This window comes from Gallus gallus, chromosome 34, assembly GCF_016699485.2.
Source record: "Gallus gallus isolate bGalGal1 chromosome 34, bGalGal1.mat.broiler.GRCg7b, whole genome shotgun sequence".
In the NCBI taxonomy this organism is placed as follows: Eukaryota; Metazoa; Chordata; class Aves; order Galliformes; family Phasianidae; genus Gallus; species Gallus gallus.
In genome coordinates, this window is record NC_052565.1 from 1,881,258 (window position 1) to 1,906,163 (window position 24,906).

Below are 24,906 nucleotides of genomic sequence, written 5' to 3' on the forward strand. Positions count from 1 at the left end.
GAGGCACCTCACTTCTTAGAATTTCCCCTTTTTTGGGGTTTCCCCATTTCCGGGTGTCCCCACGTGCTGTGTTTGGGGTGTGGATGGGGTTAGGATGATGTTGGGGGGAGGGGGGGAGATGGGAGTGGGCTTGGGATGGAGATGGGATTGGGGTCGGATAGGATGAGGGTGGGGATTGGGACAGGAATGGGACTGGGGTAGGGAACAGGAACGTGACAGGGATGGGATGGGATAGGGATGGGATTAGGGTGGGGATGGGATTTGGGATGGGAATGGGAATATGACAGGGATGGGATGGCATTGGGATTGATACAGATGGGGATGGAACTGGGATGAGGATGGGATGGTTTTGGGGTCTGGATAAGAATCGATGGGTTGGGATGAGGTGGGGAGGTGGCTGAGAAGACCCCGTAGGTGCCCCCACCGCACAGCGCTGGTGTGGCCGTTCCGATCACCTTTATTGGAGGAAACCAACAGAAAACCCAACAGCGCCCGGCGCCGCGCAGCCCCACACCCCACAGCACTCCCACCCCAACAGCAACGGGGCAGGGAGGGAGATGGGGGCAGATGTGGGGCCAGACCCCCCCCCCAAAGACCCCCACCCCCCAAAAAGCCCCCAAACGAAGCAGGGCAGAGCGGCAGGGCCCGGCCATATTGGGTTTTCCTCCTTTTTTCCCCCTCCTTTCGATGATTCTTGGCTTGATTTCGGCGGGGCGGCGCTGGGTTTTCCGTTCCATTTTGGCGCTGGGGTTGGGGTCGGCCATCACTCGCCGCACTCCTCCTCCTCGCCGTCCACTGACAGCGCTGCATACTTGCTGGCGTGGCTGAACTGTGGGGTGCAATGCCAGTGCTGTAGGGCCACGCCCTGCCCCACAACCAGGCAAACCCATCCCCCGATAGTCCCCATCCTGCAAAAAGCCCTGAATCACAAAGCCCTATAGGTCTCCAAAGCCCCAAATCCACAGAAAACCCCATAAAGCCCCCAAACCTCCCAACTCCAAAGCCCAGGGCTGTGCCCCACAGCTCAGCCTGAGTGTGGCACTGCCCCCAGCCCCATCCAATCCCACTGGGGTCACCCCCAGGTCCCATCAGGTCCCACTGGGGTCCCACCCAATCCCACTGAGGTCACACCCAGGTCCCATCAGGTTCCACTGGGGTCACACCCACGTCCCATCAGGTTCCACTGGGGTCACACCCAGGTCCTGTCAGGTCCCACTGGGGTCACTGACAGGTCCTGACAGGGCCTACTGGGGTCACTGACAGGTCCTGTCAGGTCCCACTGGGGTCACAGGTCCTGTCAGGTCCCACTAGCATCAGACCCAGGTCCCATCCAATCCCACTGGGGTCACCCCCAGGTCCCGTCAGGTTCCCCCATGCCACTCACGGGGGCTGGGCTGTCCTCCAGTCTCTTTGGCTCAGGCGCAGCTCTCGCCTCGTGCTCCTTGCGGCTGTCTTTCCTGGGGAGGGAGGGGTAGGGCACTGAGCGGGGTGACGCAGGGTGGTGTCCCCTCATTAACCCTAATGAGCAGCACTCACCTCTCCGCTGAGCTCCCACTGCGCGCCTTTGGGCCATCCCGGCCCCCATCTGGCTTGTTCTCATCCCCTGGGGAGGGGACATGGCCATGTGCTGAGGACGCTGTGCCTCCCCAACCCAAAGCCAATGCATCCCCAGTGCCACCAAGGGGACAGTTCTGCCCCCCGCCCCACTGCCTGCCCCCCTCACCTCTCCGGTGGGTGCTCCTCGGGGCAGCCCCGTTCTCTGCAGGCGGGCGGGAAGCCATCTGGCTGCTGGGGGGACAGAGGGTCACAGTGGGGTCAGAATGGGGCCAGACGGGGATCAGAGAGGGAGACAGGTGTGGGGTCAGGCATTGGGGTTGGCCACTGGGGTCAGATATGGGGGTCCACCATTGGTTTCGCTATTGGGGTTGGTCACTGGGGTGAGCCATCAAAGTTGGCCACTGGGATAAAATAATGGGGGTCAGATATGGGGATCCATCATTGGGGTCAGATATGGGGGTCAACCATGGATCAGAATGTGGGGGGTGATCAGCATCTGCATCAGCCTTATAGAAGAATGGTTTTGGGATTCAGCCCCACAGCAACCATTAGGGGAACGATTTGCAGGGGTTCAACCGCACACCAACCTCACAGGAGAACCATTCTGAAGGTTCTGACCTCACACACATCTTATAGGGGACTGATGTGGGGAGGTCCAGCCCCACACCAACCTTGCAGGGGAAGATTTGGTTTTCTGCCCCCCCAACCCCTGCAGGAGGAACACCCGGAGCTCCCAGCCCCATGCCAAGCTCTCAGGAAACCACTTGGGCTCCCAGCCTCGTGCTGAGATCCCAGCAGAACACTCCGGCCTCCCAGCCCTATAGCAAGCCCCCCCCATACCGCTCACCTGCTGGGTGAGTGCTGCTCAGAGTCAGAGCCCGGGGAGCGCCCGGCGGTGCTGCTGCTGCGCTTGGCCCACGCGTTCTCCTTGGGGGGCGGCGCGGGCATCACCTTCAGCGGCTGCTTCTCCTCACGGCCCTCCTCCTCACGGCCACACGCATCGCCCTCCACTGACTTCTCACTCTCCCTCCTCCGCGTGGCTGCAGAGGCACGTGGCGGTGGGCAGGGCTGAGGATGAACCCCCCTTCTGCCCCCCATCCCCAGACCCCCACCCGACACCTACTCCTGCCGGTGGGGCCGGTGCCAGCGGTGGTGCCGGGGGGTCCGGCGGCTCCGCTCTGCGAAGACTCACTGCCCGTCCGCGACCGCTCGGGGTTGTCCTCACTGCGGCTGCTGGGGTACCTGGAGAGGGGGGCAGGTGGGGGGACGCGGCTCAGCGTGACACCCTTCAGAGCTGTGCCCCCCCCCCCCCCCCACGTCCCCAATGCCTCATCCCCCCACCGCTCCCGTGGCCGCCGCTCCAGCCTCTTGTCGTCCTCCAGTTGCCGCTGCAACTTCTCCTGTTCCTTCTGCAGCCTCTCCTCCACCTCGCGCTCGCGGGCGGCCGTGTCCACGGGTTTGGCCCCCCCGAAGATGGAGGCGGCGCGGCTGGACTGCGGCGCGGGGGCTGCTGTGCTCTCCTCCTCCTTCGGAGCGCTGCGCGGCTTCAGGTTCAGCTTAGGGCGCTGCGTGGGGCCTGGGGGGTGGCATGTGGGGCTGGGGGGTGTCCCGCATCCCCACATCCCGTACACAATGCATCCCACCCACGTGCCCCATCCTGTGCCTGCCACCTGCTTCCTGCACCCCACATATCCTGAATCCCACATCCTGCATTCCCCTATGCCCCCCATCCCACCCCATACCCTAAATCCCTCTACACCCTCCATTCCATTCCATACCCACACCCCACCCCACACCCTGCATCCCCTAAACCCCCCATCCCATACCCCACATCTCACCCCATCCCCTAAATCCCCCTACAGCCTCCATTCCATATCCCATACCCCACCCCATACCCCACATCCCGCATCCCCCTATACCTCCCATCCTAACCCCATCCCCTAAATCCCCCTATACCCCCTTCCCATACCCCACATCCCACCCCATACCATAAATCCCCCTACGCCCCCCATCCCATACCCTAAATCCCCCTACACCCCCTATCCCATACCCCACATCCTGTATCCCCTCCACCCCCCATCCTAACCCTATACCCTAAATCCCCCTACACCCCAACATCCCATACCCCACATCCCACCCCATACCCTAAATCCCTCTACACCCCCTATCCCATACCCCACATCCTGTATCCCCTCCACCCCCCATCCTAACCCTACATACCCTAAATCCCCCTACACCCCAACATCCCATACCCCACATCCCACCCCATCCCCTAAATCCCCCTACAGCCTCCATTCCATACCCCACATCCCACCCCATACCCCACATCCCGCATCCCCCTCCACCTCCCATCCCAACCCCATCCCCTAAATCCCCCTCCACCCCCCATCCCATACCCCACATCCCACCCCATACCCTAAATCCCCCTACACCCCCTATCCCATACCCCACATCCTGTATCCCCTCTACCCCCCATCCTAACCCTATATACCCTAAATCCCCCTACACCCCAACATCCCACACCCCACACCCCACATCCTGCACCCCCGTCCACTCCCCACCCCAAACCCCACCCCTCCACCCCCCCCCCTTCCCATTACCCCTCTCTTCACGCCGGAAGTCATCCCTCCCGTAGTCATCTCGCCCTCCCCAGCGCTCCATGCGGTCGTCGCGCCGCTCGTAGCGCTCCTCGTAGCGGTCGCTGCCACCCCGGAAGTCGTCGTCGCGGCGGTAGCCACTGCCGAAGGCCCTCCGGCCGCTGCCGATGCGCGAGTTGTAGCCTGGGGGGTGCAGAGCTCAGCCCCCCTGCGCCCGCAGTGCGGGGACTCACCCACAGCTGCTGGGAGTCACCCTCAGCTATAGGGATTCACCCGCAGGTAATGAATGGCATTCAGTCTCGGCTATTGGGATTCAGCCTCAAATACTGGGATTCAGCCTCAGCTATTGGGATTCAGCCTCAGCTATTGGGATTCAGCTGCAGGTAATGGGATTCAGCCTCAAATATTGGGATTCTCTCTCAAATATTGGGGTTCAGCCTCAGCCACTGGGGTTCAGCCTCAGATACAGGGACTTGTCCTTAGCTATTGGGATTAATCCTCAACTATTGGGGTTCACCAGCAGGTACTAGGATTAACTTCCAGATTCACACTCAGCTATTGGGATTCAACCTCAGGTGTTGGGATTCAACCTCAAGTGTTGGGATTCAACCTCAAATATTCACCCTCAGCTATTGGGATTTACCCACAGGTGAAGGGATTCATCCTCAACCATTGGGTTTGCCCTCAGATACTGGGATTCAGCCTCAGATAAAGGGACTTGTCCTCAGCTATTGGGATCCTCCATCAGATGTTGGGATTCACCCTCAGATACTGGGATAAAATTTCAGATATTGGGATTAATCCTCAACTATTGGGGTTCACCATCAGGTATTAGGATCAACTCCCAGATATTGGGATTCAGCCTCAGATACTGGGATTCACCCTCAGATATGAGAACACATCCTCAACTATTAGGATTCAGCCTCAACTATTGGGATTATACTTCAGATGTTGGGATTCAACGTCAGGTATTAGGATTAACTCCCAAATATTGGGATTCACCCTCAGATATTGGGATTAACTCTCAGCTACTGGGATTAATCCTCAGCTATTGGGATTCACACTTAGACACTGGGATTAACTCTCACATATTGGGATTCACCCTCAGACATTGGGGTTAATCCTCAGATACTGGGATTCAATCTCAGGTGTTGGGACTTACCCTCAAATGTTGGGATTCATCCCCAGGTATTGGGATTAGCTCTCAGATATTGGGATTAAACTTCAGATACTGGGATTCACCCTCAGCTCTTGGGACTCACTCTCAGGTGTTGGGATTAACTCTCAGGTGTTGGGATTCGGCCTCAAATATTATATGATTAACTCTCAGATCCTGGGATTCACACTTAGGTATTTGGATTCATTCTCAGATGTTGGGATTCACCCTCAGATACCGGGATTAAACTTCAGCTATTGGAATTCAACCTCAGGTATTGGGATTCATTCTCAAATGTTGGGATTCACCCTCAGCCATTGGGATTCACCCTCAGATATCGGGATTTGTCCTCAGCTATTGGGATTCCTTCTGCATTACTGGGATTCACTCTCAGACACCGGGATTCCCCCTGCTGTTGGGATTCCCCCGTGCCCCCACTCCCACCCCCACGTGGCAGCACTGCCTCACCCCGGTCGTAGTCTCTGCTGCGGTCATCATAGCGATCTCTGCCGCCGAAACCACGGTCCATGTCACGCCGCGGGCCATCGCGGTACCGATCGTCGTAGCGATCCCGATACCCTGCGGGACGGGGCCGGCAGTGGGGTCAGGGCTCACACCACCCTATGTCAACGGGTCTCTGTCCCCGTGTTGACCCTGACTCACTGTCCCCGAAGGCGTCGTCCCCGCGGCGCGGTGGGAAATCATCGAAGCTGTCGGAGGCGGCGGGACGTGCGCGCCAGTCGCTCTCAAACCTCTCCGAGTCCCGGAAACGGTCACGGTCCCGTCCGAAGCAGCGATCGTCCCGGTCTGAGGGATGGGATGGGGAAGGGGAAGGGGAAAGAGAAAGGGGAAAGGGAATGGGGAAAAGGGGAAGGAGAAAAGGAGGGGAAGAGAAAAGGAGAAGAAGGAAAGGGAAAGGTGGAAGGGAAAAGGGGAAGAGAAAGGGGAAAGGAAAAGAGGAAAGGGAAAAGGGGGAAAGGAGAAGGTGAAATGGAAAAGAGGGAAAGAAAAGGAAAGGGGAAGAGAATAGGGAATGAGGATGGGGAACAGGAAAGAGAGAGGAAAGGAAAGGGGAAGGGGAAGGAGAGGGAAAAGAGGAAAAGAAAAGGGGAGGGGGAAAGGGGAAGGAAAGGGAAAAAGGGAAAGGGAAAGAGAAAAAGGAAAGGTGAAAGAGAAAGAGAAAAGGAAAGGGGAAGGAAAGGGGGAGAGAAGGGAAAGGGGATGGGGAAATTGAAGAGGATGGGGGAACAGGAAAGAGGTGAAAGGAATGGGGAAGGGAAGGAAAGAGGGAAGGGGAAGGGAAAGAGAAAGGTGAACGGAGGAATATAAGGGAAAAGGAAGGGAAAAGGGGAAGGGAAAGAGGAAGGGAAAAGGGGGAAGGGGAGGGAAAGAGAAAGGCAAAAGGGGGGAGAAGAATGGGGAAGGGAAGAGGGAGGGGAAAGGGAAAAAGCAATGGGAAGGGGATGCAAAAAGGGGAAGGGGAAAAGGGGGAGGGAGAAGAGGAATGGGAATGGGAAAAGAGAAGGGAAAAAGGAATAGGAAAAGGGGAAGGGAAGGGGAGGGGAAGTGGGAAAGTGTGAGATTGAGGCTGGGGACAGAGCGCGGTGTGGCGACCTGCATGTGGCAGGGAGCACTGACACTCCTGAACCACACAGTGCTGTCCTTGTCACACGATGGCACACGGATGTGGGGACACTGTTTGGTGGGTGTCCCCCGCTGCTGAGTCCCTGCTCTGCTCAGAGCCAGCCTCCAAGCCAGCTTTCAGCCCAAAAGACCCCAAATCCAGTTTCTGATCCACACAGGCTGTGGAGGTTCAGTGGAGCGCAGCCGGGCTGCATGCAAACCTGGCTGAGCCCTAGGAGCTCACCTTTATCCTGAGCTTGGTCAGCAACATCCACTCGTATCCTTCTGTTTCCTAGAGACTGGAGGAAAAAAAAAAAAAAAAAGTGAGGAATCAGTCCTAAGGAATCAGCCCCAACCTTCAAATATTGGCCCCAACCCTGAGGGATCAGTGAGAACCAATGCTGGGGTGATGCTTGAGCACAGAGCAGGCAGCTTGTGCACTACGGGGGCTCTCCTGGAGAACCAAAAGCCAAAGGTCTACTCTCCTTGGGGCCCTAAAGGCAAAGTTCTGCTCTCCTGGGGACCCTGAAGTCAAAGTTCTGCTCTCCTGGGGACCCTGAAGTCAAAGTTCTGCTCTCCTGGGGACCCTGAAGTCAAAGTTCTGCTCTCCTGGGGACCCTGAAGTCAAAGTTCTGCCCCGTTTCAGCCCTTTCCCTGCAGTTCTGCCAGCTCTGGAGAGGTCCATGCTTGGTGGCGCCACTTCAACGCCTCCTAGGCTGTGCAGAGCCTGCCCTGCTGCTGACACTTGGGGTCCTGAGCTCACCTCCTCATTGAGGCTCAGCGCCTGGAACAAGGAGTCGATGTCTTCGAACTCAGCATAGCCAAAACCTTTCAACCTCTCGGGGTTGGTGGGCTCCCGTGGCAAGCGCACGGCACTGATCTGTGGGGAAGAAAGAAGAGGTGGAGGAGGAAAGAATGCGTTAGGGGCACTGTCCTGTGGTCAGAAGCAAAACCAGGGGGTTGTCTGTGAGCACACAGCTCGCTGCTATCCCTGGGGGTCACCTGTTGGCCTCATTTTATCCATTTGGTAGAACTCAAAGCCATCAGATGGTCCTGTGATCTGTAAGGACCCTTCCAACTCAACCATCCTACAGTTTGATAATCTTTCAGGATGCTTCCATTCCAACCATTCTATGGTTCTGTGATCTAAAAGGATCCTTCCACTCCAACCATCCTATGATCTTTCAGGACCCTTCCAACCCAACCATTCTTTGATTCTCTAATATTGAAGGACCCTTCCAATGCAACCATTCTGTGGTTCTATGACCTTTAAGGACCTTTCCCACTCAATCCATTCTACAGTTCTGTGATCTTCAAGGACTCTTCCAACCCAACCCATTCAATGGTTCAATGGCTCTACGATCTTGAAGGTCCCTTCCAACCCAACCATCCTATGATTCCATGATCTTCAAAGACCCTTCCAACTCAACACATCCCATGGCACTATGATCTTCCAGGACCCCTCCAATCCAACCATTCCATGGTTCTATGACCTTCAAGAATGCTTCTAACCCCACCATCCCATGGTTTTATCATCTTGAAGGACCCTCGCAACCCAACTATCTCACGGTTCTATAATCTTCAAGAATACCTCAAGCCCAACCCATCCCACGGTTTATGATCTTGAAGGACCCTTCTATCATTCTAGGATTTTGAAGGATCCTTCCAACCCAACCATCCATTCGTTTTATGATCTCAAAGGACCCTTCTATCATTCTAGCACCTTCAAAGACTCTTCCAACCCAACCATCCCACGATTCTATGATCTTCAAGGACCCTCACCCCATTTTGGCACTGCGGACACTTCCAAGCACCATAACACCCTTTTCCATGGCACGCAACACGACCTCTCCCACTCCCAGAGTACCACAGAACCCCACCAGAGCCACCCTGAGATCCCTGCACCGTACCCCCCATGCGACTCACATTGAGACCCCGAAAGAAATCCTTGATGGAGTCCTCGGTGACGTCGTAGGGCAGGTTGCCCAGGAAGGCCGTGTAGGGCGGGCACTTGGGCAGGCGGCTGCGGTCGATGTTGGGCTCGCGTGCGGCGCGGGGGGCGGTGGGCAGCAGCGAGCGGTCGATCAGCGGTGCCCGGTACACATCATCATCATTGCTGTGCCACGCGGTGGAGACTGCGGGAGAGAATGGGTGGGCTGGAGGAGGTGGCCATGGTGTGGAGGTGGTGGCCATGGGCTAAAGGAGGTGGCCACCATGTGGAGTGGAGGTCATGTGCTGCAGGGGGTGGCCATGGGCTGCATGGGGTGGCCACTGCATGGAGGTGGTGGCCACATTGTGTAGGTGACGGCCAAAAGCCGCAGGGAGGGGCCACAGTGTGGAAATGGTGGTAAAGAGGTGCAGGGGGTGGCCACAGCACAGAGGTGGTGGCCACGGGCTGCAGAGGGTGCTCACAGCATGGAGGTAGTGGTCACAGCATGGAGGTGGTGCCTACATGCTGCGGGTGGTGGTCATGGGCTGTAGGGGATGGCCACAGCATGGAGGTGGTGGTCATGGGCTGCAGGGGGTGGCCACTGCATGGAGGTGGTGGCCACATTGTGTAGGTGATGGTCACATCCTGTAAATGGTGGCCAAGAGCAGAAGAGAGCGGCCACAGTGTGGAAGTGGTGGCCATGGGCTGCAGGGGGTGCTCACAGCATGGGAGTGGTGGCCAAAGCACAGAGGTGGTAGCCATGGGCTAAAGGGGGTGGCCATCACATGGAAGTGGTGGTCATGTGCTGCAGGAGGTGGCCAAGAGCCGCAGGGGGTGGCCACAGCGTGGAGGTGGTGGTCTCATCATGTAGGTGATGATCACCATTATGTAGGTGGTGGCCAAGAGCTGCAGGGGATGGCCACAGCATGGAGGTGGTGGCCATGGGCTGCAGGGGGTGCTCACAGCACAGGGGTGATGGCCACAGCATGGAGGTGGTGACTACATGCTGCAGGGGGTGGCCACAGTGTGGAGGTGGTGGCCATGGGCTGCAGGGTTGGCCAGAGCAGGGAGGTGGTGGCCACATCACCTAGATGGTGGCCATGTGCTGCAGGTGGCCATGTTATACACGGTGGCCAACCCATGCTGACAGTGGCCACCCCACGGAGATGGTGGCCAGGCCATGCAGACTGCGGCCCCTCAACATGGACAGTAGCCCCCCAAAACAGATGGCAGTCACCCTAGGCTCGCTCTCACCCCTACCGTCGCCGTCCAGGTCATCGGTCTCATCGGCCCAGCTGACCGGCTTGGGGATGTAGGTGGGTGCACCGCTGCCGCCATCCTCCGCCAGGAAGTCGGTCAGGGTCAGGGTCTTCCCCTTCTTGTTCTTCTTCTTGGCTGCTGCGGGGCGGGGGGGGGGGGGGGTGGCGAGATCGGCACCAGGGCTCTGTCTGCACCCCACGACCCCCCTCCCGCTGGTAGCAACGGGATGTGGGGAGGAGGGGTGGGGGTCAAGGGGAGCACGTGGAGTTCCCTGCATTCACAGACAGCTGCCTTGAATCAGTGAGGAGCTCTGCCAAACCAGCATGGGCATCACCAAATCTGGCTTAGAGCTCATCAGGATTGGCATGGGGGTCACCAAAACTGGCATAGGGGTCACTAAAATTGGCACAGGGTTCACCAAAATGGGCACAGGATCATCAAAACTGGCACAGTTGGGTTGCCAAACTTGGCCGAGCTCCTCAAAATCAGCTTAGGTACTGCCAGAACTGGCACATGGGTCACCAAAATTGGCACAGGGGTCCTCAGAGTCACACAGAGCTCTTCAAAATCAGCACAGGGGCCACCAAAATTGGCACAGGGGCCACCAAAATCACACAGAGCTCCTCAAAACTGGCACAGCAGTCACCAAAATCAGCTGAGGGGTCACCAAAACTGGCATAGAGCTCCTCAAAATCAGCACAGGGGCAACCAAAATTACACAGAGTTCCCCCAAATCAGCTCAGGGTGACCAAAACTGGCACAGGATTCATCAAACCTGGCACAGGGCTCCCCAAAATTGGCACAGGAGCTGCCAAAACTGGCACAGGGAGGTCACCAAAATTGGCACAGAGGTTGCCAAAAGCACATGAAGATACCCAAAAACAGGTTAAGCACCCCAAAATCTCACTGAGCTCCCCAAAAACATGAAGAGGTCCTCAACACCAGCACAGGGATCACCAAACTGATACAGAGCTCCCCAAAACCAACATGGGGGCCAGCAAAAGCACATGGAGACATCCAAAAGCATGCAGAGCTCCCCAAAATCTCACAGAGCTCCCCAAAATAAGTATGGGGGTCACCAAAACCAGCACAGTGATGTGACTGCACAGTGCACAGGGCCAGCACTGCACTGCTGCCACCATGCACTGCACAGGGCCAGCACCACAGCACTGCTACCAAGCACTGCACAGAGCCCAGCAGCACACAAATGCAATGATGGTGCACTGCATGAGTCCCAGCAGTGCATGGGGTGGTGTTGGTGCACTGCATCGTGCCTGCAGTGCCCAGATGTCACTGTGCATTACATAAGGCAAGCACCACAGTGCTGCACCACGCACTGCACAGAGCCCAGATGCGATGAAGATGCACTGCATTATGCCAGGAGTGCCCAGATGTCACTGCACAGTGCCTAAGGCCAGCACCACAGCACTGCCAGCAAGTACTGCACAGGGCCCAGTAGTGCACAGATATGATGAAGGTGCACTGCACGATGTCAGCAGTGCCCAGATGTCACTATGCATTGCACACAACCAGCACCACAGCATTGCCACCACGCACTACACAGAGCCCAGCCCTGCACAAATGTGATGATGGTGCACTGCATTATGCCAGGAGTGCCCAGATGTCACTGCACATTGCACAAGACCAGCACCACAGCACCGCACCACACACTGCACAGGGCCCAGCACTACACAAACGCTGATGGTGGTGCATTGCACAATTCCTAGCAGTGCTTGGGGTGGTGCTGAAGCACTGCATGGGGCCAGCGTTGCACAGGTGTCACTGCGCATTGCACAGGGCCAGCACCACAGCACTGCCACTATGTACTGCACATGGCCCAGCACTGCACAAACACGATGATGGTGCACTGCATGACACCAGCAGCGTCAAGATGTCACTGCATATTACACATGGCCAGCACCACAGCACTGCACCACGCACTGCACAGGGCCCAGCACTGCATCGGGTGGTGCTGCTGCACTGCATGGGCTCAGCAGGCCCCAGATGTCACTGCGCATTGCACACGGCCAGCACCGCAGCGCTGCCACCACGCACTGCACAGAGCTCAGCAACGCACACAGATGCGATGATGCTGCACTGCACGATCCGCAGCAGTGCACGGACGCCGGCCGGGCTGGGAGGACCGCGAGGGCGCTGTCGCCGCACGGCACACACGTCACCCCGCGCTGCGCAGTGCCCGGAAGCGCTCCGGGTGTCCCCGTTCCCCGCACGCAGCCCCGCACCGCCGCTCCCGGCCCCGCACCGCGCCCCACGTGGACCCCCCCCCCCGGCTCCGCGCCTGCGCAGTTCCGCGCCCGGCCGTCCCCTCCCCCCCCCCCCAATGGGCGCTGTGTGTATGTGTGTGGGGTGGGGGGGGGGGGAAGGGCCCGAAGGCCGCTCCCGGCCCTGAAGGCCCCGCAGAGCCGCGGCGCCGCCCCCGCAACGCCGCCAACCCCTCGCCCGACCCCGTCGCGAGGCAGCGGTGGGGCCGCGGAGTGGGGAAGGGCCGCTCGGGGGTGGCTGTGGGGCGGCCGCGGGGCGATGTGGAGCCGGAGCCGCCGCGCGGCGCTCACCTGAGGCCGCCATCTTGGCAAGAGGCAGAGAGAGGGCGAAAGGCCCGGATGGAGCCGTCACGTGATCGCCGGAGCCACGCCCACTTCCGGCGGGGCGGGGCGCGGGAAACCCGAGCTGGGAAGGGGGTGGGGGGGAGTGCGCAGTGCTGCGTGTGCGGCGGACACGTGGGGTGGTGTAGCGGTGCGTGTGTGTGTGCGTGTCCCAGTCCACGTGCAATGCAATCACTCCCCCGTGCAATGTAGGTTCTCGTGCAATGCACCGTGACGCCCCCCCTGTGCACCACTAGACCATGTACAACACACAGCCGCTCCCTTGTGCAACGTGGCCCCTTGTGCAACGCATGGTGCACCACTGCTTCTTGTACGTTGCACCAGCATTGCCCGGTGTTCGATGGATCACAGCATTTGCTCAATGCATCATCATGCTCCTCCGTACACCAGCAGTCGTTGTGCAATGCACAGTGATGCCCCCTCTGTGCACCTCCGCTTCTTGTGCAACACGTGGTGCTCCCCATGCACTTTTGGAACTTGTGCAATGCACAATCACTCCTCCCTGTGCAATGTGCAATCACATCCCCATGCATTGCTGGAATGGTCATGCCCACCCCTCTCATTCTCTCTCCTTTCCTCTCTCCCTCCCTCTATCCATCCATCCATCCGTCCCTCCTTCCCTCCTTCCCTCTTTCCCCCTCTCCCTCCATCTCTCCGTCCCTCCATTTCTTCCTCCCTCCTCTCCCTCCATCTATCTGTCCATCTATCCCTCCCCTTCTCCTTCCTTCTCTCCCTCTCTCCTTCCCCCGTCTTCTCTTCTCACTTCTTTCTCCTTCCCTCTCTCCCTCCCTCCCTCTCTCCCTATCTATTCCTCTTTCCCTCCATTCTTCCATCCCTTCCTCTCTTCCTCCCTTCCTCTCTCTCCTTCCCTCTCTCTGCCTCCCTCCCTCCTGCCCTCCCACTCTCCCTCCATCCCTTCCTCCTTCCTTCCCTCTCCATCTCTCCATCCCTCCCCTCTCCCTCCCTCCCTCCCTCCATCTCTTCATCCCTCTCTCCATTCCTCCCTTCTTCCCTATCCCTGCCTCTCTCCCCACCTCTCCCATCCTTTCTCCCTCCCTTCACCCCTCCCTCCTTCCTTTTCTCCTTTCCTCCCTCCCTCCTTCCATCACTCCCTCCCTCTCTCCACCCCTCCATTCTTTCCTCTCAATCTCCCTCCCTCTCTCCCCCTATCCCTCCCTCCCTCTCACCCTTCCACCCTCTCCCTCCATCTCTCCATCCATCCATTCCTCTCTCCACCCCTCCCTCCATTCATCCCCACCTCTCTCTGTTCCTCCATCCTTCTCTCCCTCCCTCTCTCCATCCCTCCTTCCCCCAACCCCCGTGCCTCAGTTTCCCCATCGCACACACTGCACCGAGCCCCATCTTTGTCACTTTGCTCCTTTATTTGTGGGGCGGGGGGTGGCACTGCGCCGTCCCCCCTCAGTAGCTGCGCACTTTGACTTCTTTGCTCTCGGACACCACTTTGCCATCCACCATCCTCTGGGTGCTGCGCTGGGTGGTGACCGTTCCCTCCGACCCCAGAGCATCCTGCAGGCTGTGGGGCAGTGCACATCCCCATGTTACACACCCCCATGTCACTCATCCCTTTGTCACCCACCCCTATGTCACCCACCTTTATGTTACCCACCCCTGTGTCGCCCATCCCTATGTTACCCACCCCTGTGTCACCCACCCCTATGTCACCCATCCCTATGTCACCCACCCCTGTGCCATTCACCTTTATGTCACCCACTCCTGTCACCAACCCCTATGTCACCCACCTCTTTGTTACCCACCTGTGTCACCCACCCGTGTCACTCAGCCCCATGCCACCTTTCCCCACTGTTATCCCAAGGAAATTGGAGGGGACATTGGGGCTTGGAGGGGCTGGGATACCTGGCCACTGGATGTCACCACTGTCCCTGTGCTGTCCCCAGATGTCCCACCAGATAGGACACGGACGTGTGTGCACCCACAGCTCATCTCTGGTGGATGTCACCACTCTCCCTTTGCTGTCCCTATAGAATCCCCACTGGGTGTCACTGCTGTCCCTTTGCTGTCCCTATAGGATCCCTATGGGGTGCCACTGCTGTCCCCTTTTTGTCCCTGTAAGGCCACAGAGGTCAGGACCTGCACATCCCAGAACTGGGGCTTGTCCCATTGAATGCCATCACTGTCCCCTTGCTGTCCCCAGACATCCCAGAGGATGGGACATGGACATCCCGACACTTGGTCTCGCCCCACTGAATGCCACCACTGTCCCCTCTCTGTCCCTAAAGGACTACATAGGGACTCACCCCACTGTGTGCCATCACTCTCCCTGTCTGTTCCTATAGGGTTACAGGGGTCAGAATGTGGACTTCCCAGCACTGGGGCTCAACACTGACAGATGCCATCATTGTCCCCTCACTGTCCCTATAGGGCCACAGGGGTCAGGACCTGCACATACCAACACTTGGTCTTACCCCACTGAATGCCACCACTGTCTCCTGTATCTGTCCCTATAGGGCCACAGAGGTCAGGACCTACACACCCCAGTGCTGGGTCTCCCTCCACTGAATGCCACCAACTGTCCCCTTGCTGTCCCCAAACATTCCAGGGGATGGGACATGGACATCCCAACACCAGGGCTCACCCCACTGCGTGCCATCACTGTCCCCTATGTGCCCCTAGAGGGTCATGGAGGTCAGAACATGGACTTCTCAGCACCGGGGCTTAACACTGATGGATGCCATCGTTGTCCCTTCACTGTCCCCTCACTATCCCTCGAGGACCACAGAGGTCAGGACCTACACATCCCAACACCGGCTCTCACCCCACCCAGACGCCCCACAGTCCCACAGTGGTCCCCCTGTGGTGCCACCCCCAGTGTCCCACCTGAACCCCTCTCCTCCCTCGAGCAGCGCGCGGTACGTGGCAATCTCAGCCTCCAGCTTGCTCTTGGCATCCTGCAGCGCGCAGTGCTCCCGGTTCTGACGCTGCAGTTCTGCCCGTGCCTGTGCCAGCTCCTCCTCCCCGCGCAGAATCAGGCCCTGCAGCTGCTCCAGCTGTGCCCCGTATCGTGCCTCTGTCTCTGCCAGGCTGCCCTCCAGCCCTGCGTTCTGCAGCGTGACCCCAAGACCTCAGTGTGGGTAGGAGACCCAGCCCCCCCGCCCCCCATCCCCTCACTCACTGGGGTCATCTTCTATGGGGTTGGGGGCTTTTGGGATCAGTGACCTCCATGTAGTCACTCTTTATGGTGCTGAGTGGCTTGTGGGACCCCCACAGGGTCATGTGCTATGGGGTTGGGGGCTCATGGGATCAGGAAGCCCCATGGAGTCACTTTTTATGGGTCTGGATGCCTCACAGAACCCCCATGGGGACACCCGCTATGGGGTTGGGGGATCATGAGGACAGGGAGTCCCATGGCCCACATTTTATGGGGCCAGGTGGCTCACTGGACCCCCATGGTGTTGCACTCTATGGGGTCAGTAGGCTGGTGGAGCCCCTATGGAGTTGTACTCTATGGGGGTTGGGGGAGCTGGTGGGACCCCCATGGGGTAATGCACTATGGGGCTGGGGGCTCTTGGGAATCCTATGGAGTTGTATTTTATGGGGTCAGGGGGCTGGTGGGACTCCCATGGGGCAACACTCTATGGGGTCGGGGGCTCATGGGGTCAGGCTCACAGGATCCCTCTATGGGGTTGGGGGGGGCTGTTGAGATCCCAGTGGGCTCACACGCTATGGGGTTGGGGGCTGTGGGGTCACTTTATGGGGCGAGGGAGCTGTGGGATCACTTTCTATAGGGTCAGAGAGCTGTGGGGTCACTCTACGGTGTCAAAACGCAGTGGGGTCACTCTCTTTAGGATGAGAGGGCTGTGGGGTCACTCTATGGGGCCAGGGGGCTGTGGGGTCGTGCTCTGGGGTCACCTGGCTGCGCAGAGCATCCAGGTCGATCTCCAGACTCTGCACTGAGCGACGCAGCTCCAGCAGTCGGCTCCGTGCTGTGTCCACCTCCTTTGTGCTCTGTGTCACCTCCAGTGTGGTCTCCGAGATCTGGGGGTGGTGGTGGGCACAAATAGGTCCAGGGGAGTCAGCAAAGTGGAGCCCGTAAGAAGGGACCCCAGTGTTGGGTGAAGACCCCATTGGAAGATGTTCCCTCTGTGGGGTCTCCGTTGGCTGGGGATGTCCTCAGTGTTGGATAAGGACACCAATGGGGGATGTCCCTGTTGTGGACATGGTGTCACCTGTGGACGGGGTGTCCCCAAGGGATGTGCCCTGTGCGCAACTGACACACTCAGAGGGCCACCAGGATACCCCACAGACCACCCCAATGATTATAGGAACACCCCCAAAGACCCCTTGAAAGACCCCACAGACCAGTGGAACACCCTGAGAACTATAGGAACACCCCAAAGACCACCAGAACACCCTAAGGGCCGTTGGAACACCCCAAGGACTATAGGGACACTTCAAGGACTATAGGAACACCCCAAGGACCACCTTGAAAGACCCCAAGGACCCTTGGAACACCCCAAGGACTATAGGAATGCCCCAGTGACTGAAGAACAGCCCAAAGACCAAAGACCACTGGAACACCCCAAGAACTATAGGTACCCCCCGAAGACTATAGGAACACCCCAAAGACCCCTTGAAAGACTCTAAAACCCCCCTAGGACTGTAGGACCACCTGCTGCCCCCACTGCTTCTCCAGCTCCTCCACGTTCTTCTTGGCCAACGCGTCGTACTGCGCCCTCAGCTCTGCCAGTGCCTGGCCCAGGTCCTGCGCCTGCGGTGCGTCCACCTCCACCGTCAGCCCCGCGGAGGCCGCCTGGCCCTGCAGTGCATTCACCTCCTGCCAAGGGACAGCAGGTCCTGGTTTGTCCCCGTGTGTCCCTGATGTGTCCCCAATGCTTCTGTGATGTGTTCCAGGCGTGTCCCCATCGTGTCCCTAATGTATCCCCAGCACGTCCCCATTGTGTACCTAATGCATTCCGAACATGTCCCCAGTGTGTACCTAATATGTTCCCAGGGTGTCCCCACTGTGTCCCTAACGCGTCGCTAATGTGTTCCCGACATGTCCCCAGTAGGTCCCCAATGCATGTGTCCCCAGTGTATCCCTGATGTGCCCCCAGCATGTTCTCAATGTGTACCCAGTGTGTTCTCAGCATATCCCCAGTGTGTCCCCAGTGTGTCCCTAATGTGTCCTCAGTGTATACCCAACGTGTTCTCAACACTTTCTGGATGTGTACCCAACGTGTCCCCAACGTGTTGATGATGTGTCCCCAACATGTCCCCAGTACGTTCCCAGTGTGTCTTGAATGTGTCCCTAATGTGTCCCCAGCGTGTACCCAGTGTGTCCCTAATGTATCCCCAACATGTTCCCAATGTGTACCCAATCCATTCTCAACATGTTCCCACAATGTCTCCCACATGTCCCCAATGTGTCTCTAACGTGTCCCTAACACGTTCCCAATGTGCACCTGACATCTTCTCAATGCATTCCCAATGTATCCCTAACGTGTCCTAAATGTGTCCCCAGTGTGTCCCCAAGGTGTTTATGATGTGTCCCCAACATGCTCTCCATGTGTTCCCAATGTGTCCCTGATGTGTACCCAACACGTCCCCAATGTGTCCTCGATGTGTCCCTGATGCCGCCCCACCCCACCTCCTCGTGGTTCTTCTTCATGAAGATGAGCTCCTCACGCAGTGCCTCGATCTCCCCCTCCAGCTGCAGCCGTGCCATGTTGGTGTCATCCAGCACCTTGCGCAGCCCCGAGATGTCGCTCTCCACCGACGTGCGGATGGCCAGCTCTGCCTCATACCTGCGTGGCACCATTATCCCATCCCATCCCCATCCCTGTTCCATGAATCACACCCCATCCCCATCCCCATCCCATCTCCATCCCTGTTTCATGAATCACACCCCATCCCCATCCCTATCCCCATCCCCACCCCATCTCCATCCCCACCCCATCCCCATTCCCATCCCCATCCTCATCCGTTTCCGCCCCCATCCCATCCCCATTTCCAAACTCATTCCCATCCCTATCCCTGTCCCCAATCCTAGCATCTCATTACTTTCCCCATCCCTCTCCCATCTCTGTCTTATCCCATCCCTGTCCCTGTACGCATCCCTATCCCCATCCATGTCCTCATCTCTGTTTTTGTTCTTGTCCTCATCCACATCCTAGCTCAATTCCCAGCCCTATTCCCATCCCCATTCCCATTCCTCTCTCTGCCCTCATCTCATTCATTCTAATCCCATCCCCATTCCACAAATCGCACCCCATCCCTATCCCATTCCATCCCCATCTCCATCCCATCCCCCTCCTTTCCCATTTCCATCCCCATCCCCGTCTTCATCCCATCCCATCCCATCCCATTCCATCCATATCCCATCCCATCACATTCCATCTCATCTCATCTCCATCCCATCCTCATCCCATTCTCATCCCAATCCCAACCTCAATCCCACCCCATCCCATCTCATCTCATCCCATCCTACCATTCCCAACCGTATTCCCACCACATCCTTCTCCACATTCCCATCCCATCCCAATTCCCATTTATGTCCTCATCCCATTCCTTGCCCTATCCCAATCCCAACCCTATCCCCATCCATGCCCCCACCCCAACCTCCCACCCCCTCTGTCCCTGCCTCACTCACTTCACCCTGAAGTCATCGGCCGCCAGCCGCGCGTTGTCGATCTGCAGCACGGTGCGGGCATTCTCCACCGCGCTGTCATAGATCTGTGGGCCCGTTTGGGGTCACAGGGTGTGAGGACCCCAAAGCGGATTCCCCTTCCTTCCCCCCCCCCAGTGTGCCCGGGGAGGATGCTGGCAGTGAGCCTCTGTCCATGTCCTTGTCCCTATCCTTGTTCCCATTGCCATCCCTATGCAACTTAAGGAGGGGTGACCCCTCTATGCTATAGGGTGACGCTGGCTGTGGGTCTTGTCTGCTTAACAAAGGAGCATTAAGTAACCCCCCTCCCTTGGCCACCATGGACTTGGTCACGGCCCCACATGGTGTCCCCCACTGGGTGCCCCACACCATCCCCGCCCCACGGGACCGTTTCTCCCTGGCTCAGCTCCGGGTGCAAAGTCCACCCCCTCCTGACACTATGTGGGTTAATGCTTAACCCCAGAACAACTGCTGGCAGAGCCCTGGGGATGGATTGCCAGGAAGTGGGGCCACACTGATGGGGCCCAGGGGGCGTGGTGCCAACGCCCCAACCTACCCCCTCCCCACCCCAACCCCATCCCCACCCCAACCAAACGCAAGTCAACACCATCCCCATCCCCAATCCCACTGCATCCTAACCCCATTCCCATTCCCATCCCGATCCCAACTCCCATCCAACCCTACCCCATCCCAACACCAACCCCATCTTTATCCCACCCTCATCCCCATCCTAACCCCAACTCCACTGCCATCCCAATCTCCACCATTCCCATCCCATCCTCAACCCAACCTCAACCCATTCTCATTCCCAGCCCAGCCCCAACCCAGCCCAACCCCATCTCCTTCCCATCCCCATCTCATCCCACCCCACCCCATCTCCATCCTAACCCATTCCCATCTCATCCCACCCCAACCCTTTCCCATCCATTCCCATTCCCATCTCCATCCCCATCCTAACTCAACCTCATTCCCATTTTCATTCCTATTCCTACACGAACCCCACCCCAACCCCAACTCCATTTCTATCCCACCGCATCCCCATCCTAGCACAATCCCAGTCCCATTCCTATTCCCATTCCCATCCCATCCCACCCCATCCCCATCCCCATCCCCATCCCATCCCCAACCCCATTTCTATCCCATCCCATCCCTATCCTAACACAATCCCATTCTTATTCCCATTCCCATCCCACCCCATGCCCCTCCCAACCCAGTCCCACCCCATTTCCATCCTAACACAATCCCAATCCCATTCCCGTCTCACCCTATTCCCATCCCCATCTCAACCCCAATCCCAACTCCATTCCCATTCCTATTCCCATTTCTACCCCAACCCCTCCCCACACTAATCCAACCCCATTCCCATTCCTATCCCCATCACAATCCAAACCCATTCCCATTCCTACCCCAACCCCATCCCACGCCACACCCCTCACCTTGTCACGCAGCTGCTGGATGGTGTCCCAGTAGTTCCCCCAGTCACGTGTGCTGGGCCCCCTCTTGGCCAGGCTCTCCCGGATCTGTGCCTCCAGGCGCCGGTTGTTGTTCTCCAAGCTGCGCACCTTCTCCAGGTACGTGGCCAAGCGCTCGTTCAGGTCCTGCATCGTCTCCTTCTCATTCTGCACCACCCCGGACCCCGACAGCAGCAAACCACCCCCATAGCCTGCCCCATAGCCACCCCCATAGCCACCCCCGTAGCCACCCCCGTAGGTGCTGGCGGTGCGGGTGATGGAGATGCGTGACCCCGACCCCCCGGCCCCGGCGTAGACGCTGGCAGCGCTGCTATGGGGCCCGAGGCGACGGATGCTCCCGGTGCGGGATGAGGTGGAGAAAGTGGTGCTGCGGGACAAGCTCATGGCGACGGATGGATGGATGGATGGACAGAGACGGACGGACGAGTGGACAGTTGGATGGATGGCGGCGGGGATTTATAGGGAGGGCCAGGCAGGGGGCGGCCCCAAAGAGCCGCTGGCCCTACGCCGATCCCCGGAAGGTGCGGCCGGATCCTGTGCCTTTGGGAATGGCAACGGGAGGGGGGAGCGCAGGGGGGGCCTCAGGGAGTGCACGGGCAGATCTCGGCCCCATGGCCCCACTGCCCCACGGGGACACAGCCCCACAGGGACACGGCTCAGCACTGTGCTTTGTGGGGCACCAGGACTCAGCCCCACATATTTAGGGGGACCCCATGGGTCTCCTTGGTGACTCTTTGGGGGTACTTTTATGGACACCTCAGGAACACCTCGGGGATGCTTTGGGGACACTGTGGGGTCTCTCTGGGGACACTTTGGGGACTCTTTGGGGATGCTTTGGAGATACTGAGGGCTCCATGGGGACATTTGGGGGATACTTTGGGGACACCTTAGGGACACTCCAGGAACACCCTAGGGACACCTTGGGGTCTCCTTGGGGACACTTTGTGAACACTTCAGAAACACCCTGGGGACACTTTGGGGACACTTTAGGGGCACTCTGGGGTTTCCTTGGGGACCCCACCCTCTACCCCCATGATCCCACTGGACCCCCTCCCCCCTTCCCCCTTCCCCCTCCCCTCCCTTATCTCCTGGCTCAGAGAAGCATCAGCGCCGCATTCCGCCCTTATCGCCCCATCGCTGAGCACACAGGGACATGGGGAGGAGGGGGGGAGAGCCGAGCACTTTTGCACAACTGCGTGCCTTTGCACGAGTGCTCACTTCTGCATGCGTGCAGAACACACACCCGCCTCCATGCAAGCGTGTTGTGTTCACAAGCATCTCCCCGCTGCAAAAATGGGAACGTGTTTTCAGCCTTGCACGAGGGCACACTTTGCATGAGCACACATTTCTCCATACGTGTCTCCATTTTGCATGCTGCAAAAGCACTCCCTGCTATAAAAATGGCTGTGTGCACCTTCCACTTTTTGCAGGAGTGCACACTTTGCACGAGCAAAACCGCTTTCCCTTACACAAATGAGACCTCTGTGTGTGAATTGTTGTGTTGCACAGGCATGCACCTTTGCACAAGCATGTCTTATGAGCACTGCCTTTTGCACAAGCACAGGCCTTTGCGTGAGCACAAAACTGCACAAGCACATGACTTTGCAGGAGTGCACTCCCTTGCACAAACACAGATCTTTGCACAAGCACATAAAGCTTTGCACAAGCACAGACCTTTGCATGAGCTGAAGCCCCCAAGGGCTCACCTCATAACCCCATAGTGCCATATCAAGACCCCATTGTGTTACCCCGAGCCCCCATGCTGTCATCTCATGACCCCACAGTGCCACCTGAAGACCCCATGGTATCACCTCATAACCCCATAGTGCCACATCATGACCCCATGGTGTCAGCTAAAGCCCTCATGGTGTCACCTTGAGCCCATGGTGCCACCTGAAGACCCCAAGGTGTCACCTCACAACCCCATAGTACCACCTCAAGACCCTATAGTGTCACCTACAGCCCCCATAGTGTCACCTTTAGCCCCCAGAGTGCCACCTGGAAGCCCCATAATGCCATCTTGAGCCCCCAGTGTGCCACCTCAAGACCCCATAATGTCACCTGGAGACCCCAAAGTGCCACTTGCAGCCCCCAGGCTGTCACCTCAACCCCACAGTGCCACCTGATGACCCCAAAATATCACCTCACGACCACATAATGCCACCTCAAGTCCCCACGGTGTCACCCTGAGCCCCCTAAGTGCCACCTGAAGCCCCCAAGGTGTCATCTTGAGTCCCCAAAAACCACCTGAAACCCCTAGGGTGTCACCTCATGACCCCAAAGAGCCACCTAAAGCCCCCATAGTGTCACCTGAAGCTCCATATTGTCACCTTTAGCCTCCAAAGTGCCATCTCACGACTCCATAGTGCCACCTGAAGACCCCGAGGTGTCACCCTGAGCCCCCAAAGTGCCACCTGAAGACCCCGAGGTGTCACCCTGAGCCCCCAAAGTGCTACCTGAAGACCCCAGATTGTCAACCTGAGTCCCCAAGGTGCCACTTGGAGACCCCGAGGTGTCACCCTGAGCCCCCAGAGTGCCACCTGAAGACCCCATGGACCCATCCCAAGACTCCCCTCTGGGCACACCCCATCCTCCCTCTGTGTTTGGGCGCTGCAGCACCCATGGGTGTTCCGGTGGAAGGGGGGGGGGGGGGGGGGCAGGTGGTGGTGACGGTGACTTGGTGACGTGGGGGCCACCAGCCCATCAGCGCTGTCCCCGTCACCAAAGCCCAGCCCAGCCCAGTGCAAACAAAGGCAGGCACAGAGCTTTGGCCCCCACCCAAAAAATACCTCACCAACCGCCACCCTGGGGGGACAACAAAGGGTCACCAAGCTCGGGAAGGAGGGGGGGGGGAGATGGTTGTTGTCACTTTGGTGATGGAGTGTTGCAGGGGGGGGGGGGGGAATTTATGGGTGCTGGTGTGGGGACCCCCCCATGCTCTGGGGCTGGGGCTGCCGTATGGGGACGTGCCCATCTCCCCGTGTCTCAGTTTCCCCATTTGAAGGGGGGGTCATAAGGTTGAACTGCGCCCCCCCCCCCCTTGTGCCTCAGTTACTCCACTTGAAGGGGGGCTCCATGGGAAGTCCCCAGCCCCTCCTGGGGTTGCAGGGATGGAGGGGGGGAAGTCTCACACAGCCCACAGACCCCTGCCCCCATCCCCCCCCCTCCCGTCCCACTGGCGCTGAGCACTAGGAATTCCTTTGAGATAAGGGTGGCTCTGGGAGAGGCTGTGTAGGGTGGGGGGGGAACATTCCATAGGGCCGGGAAGGGAGTGGGGGAGGGGGACATCTCCTGTGGGTTGGGATGGGGTGATGCTGCTCCTGGCCAGGTCTGGGACAGGAATGGATTGGTGGCCATGGTGGGACAGTGGTTGGTGGCCATAGTGGGACAAGGACAAGTTGGTGGCTGTAGTGGGACACGGACAGGAGGCCACAGTGGGACAGGAACCGATTGGTGGCCACGGTGAAACAAGGATAGGTGGCCATGGTGGGACATGGGAGGCCACGATGGGACAGGGACAGGTTGGTGGCCATGGTGGGACAGTGGTTGGTGGCCGTGATGAGACAGGGAGAAATGGTCATGATGGGACAGAGATGGACCTGTGGCCATGGGGGGACAGGAATGGGTGGCCATCATGGGACAGGAACAAGGGGCCATAGGAGGACAGGGAGAGTTGGTGGCTGAAGAGGGACAATGGTTGGTAGCCATAGTGGGATAGGGACAGGTTGGTGGCCATGGTTGGACAAGGACAGGTGGCCATAGTGGGACAGGGACAGACGGTGGTGGTGGGATAGGGATGGGTTGGTGGCCACGGTGGGGCAGTGGTCGGTTGCCATTGTGGGACAGGGACAGATGGCCATCATGGGGTGGGATTGAGTTGTTGGCCGTGGTAGGACATGGATGGGATGGTGGGACCACCACTGCTCCCCACAATGTGAGCTCCCTGGGGCTTCTCCACATGGATGAAGGGGTATGTTGGGGACACAGCAGTGCAGATGTGGGCTGAGGACACGAGGTGGGTCTGGGATTTGGGGACACACTTCA

The 24,906-nt window shown here is 58.4% G+C and overlaps 2 protein-coding genes across 9 annotated transcripts; both read right to left on the minus strand.

Annotated features, from left to right (window-relative positions):
• Positions 1-439: 439 nt before the first annotated feature.
• EIF4B (eukaryotic translation initiation factor 4B) lies at positions 440-12,733 on the minus strand. 7 transcript variants are annotated; one of them, XM_025145604.3, is made up of 15 exons: positions 12,697-12,733; positions 10,124-10,258; positions 8,860-9,068; positions 7,697-7,813; positions 7,178-7,232; positions 5,974-6,117; positions 5,779-5,889; positions 4,158-4,337; positions 2,899-3,133; positions 2,681-2,799; positions 2,405-2,597; positions 1,724-1,788; positions 1,537-1,603; positions 1,385-1,457; positions 440-829 (listed from the first exon to the last, which is right to left on the minus strand). In XM_025145604.3, exons 1-15 carry the CDS (start codon positions 12,707-12,709, stop codon positions 764-766), a joined length of 1,782 nt encoding a protein of 593 aa, XP_025001372.1. In that variant the 5' UTR covers positions 12,710-12,733; the 3' UTR covers positions 440-763. The 7 variants fall into 7 exon arrangements, with proteins under 7 accessions (XP_025001372.1, XP_040510840.1, XP_025001368.1 ...); XM_040654906.2 differs by having other exon boundaries at positions 1,724-1,785; positions 10,118-10,258; XM_025145600.3 differs by having other exon boundaries at positions 10,118-10,258.
• A 1,377-nt stretch (positions 12,734-14,110) lies between these two features.
• On the minus strand, positions 14,111-21,294 carry KRT18 (keratin 18). 2 transcript variants are annotated; one of them, XM_040654916.2, is made up of 7 exons: positions 20,827-21,294; positions 19,376-19,458; positions 18,374-18,530; positions 17,396-17,560; positions 16,636-16,761; positions 15,604-15,827; positions 14,111-14,281 (listed from the first exon to the last, which is right to left on the minus strand). In XM_040654916.2, exons 1-7 carry the CDS (start codon positions 21,244-21,246, stop codon positions 14,167-14,169), a joined length of 1,290 nt encoding a protein of 429 aa, XP_040510850.1. In that variant the 5' UTR covers positions 21,247-21,294; the 3' UTR covers positions 14,111-14,166. The 2 variants fall into 2 exon arrangements, with proteins under 2 accessions (XP_040510850.1, XP_046760991.1); XM_046905035.1 differs by lacking the exon at positions 20,827-21,294 and adding an exon at positions 19,779-20,761.
• Between the last annotated feature and the right edge of the window lie 3,612 nt (positions 21,295-24,906).

Coding starts and splice junctions, on each gene's coding strand:
- KRT18 (XM_040654916.2), bottom strand. CDS start 21,246: ATGAGCTTGTCCCGCAGCACCACTTTCTCCACCTCATCCCGCACCGGG. Junction 18,531..19,375: donor GCCGATGACTTCAGGGTGAA/GTGAGTGAGGCA, acceptor GGTGCCACGCAG/GTATGAGGCAGAGCTGGCCA. Junction 14,282..15,603: donor GAGGGAGGAGAGGGGTTCAG/GTGGGACACTGG, acceptor ACTGCCCCACAG/CCTGCAGGATGCTCTGGGGT.
- EIF4B (XM_025145599.3), bottom strand. Junction 7,233..7,696: donor CGCTGAGCCTCAATGAGGAG/GTGAGCTCAGGA, acceptor TTTTTCCTCCAG/TCTCTAGGAAACAGAAGGAT. Junction 1,458..1,536: donor AGTGGGAGCTCAGCGGAGAG/GTGAGTGCTGCT, acceptor CTCCCTCCCCAG/GAAAGACAGCCGCAAGGAGC.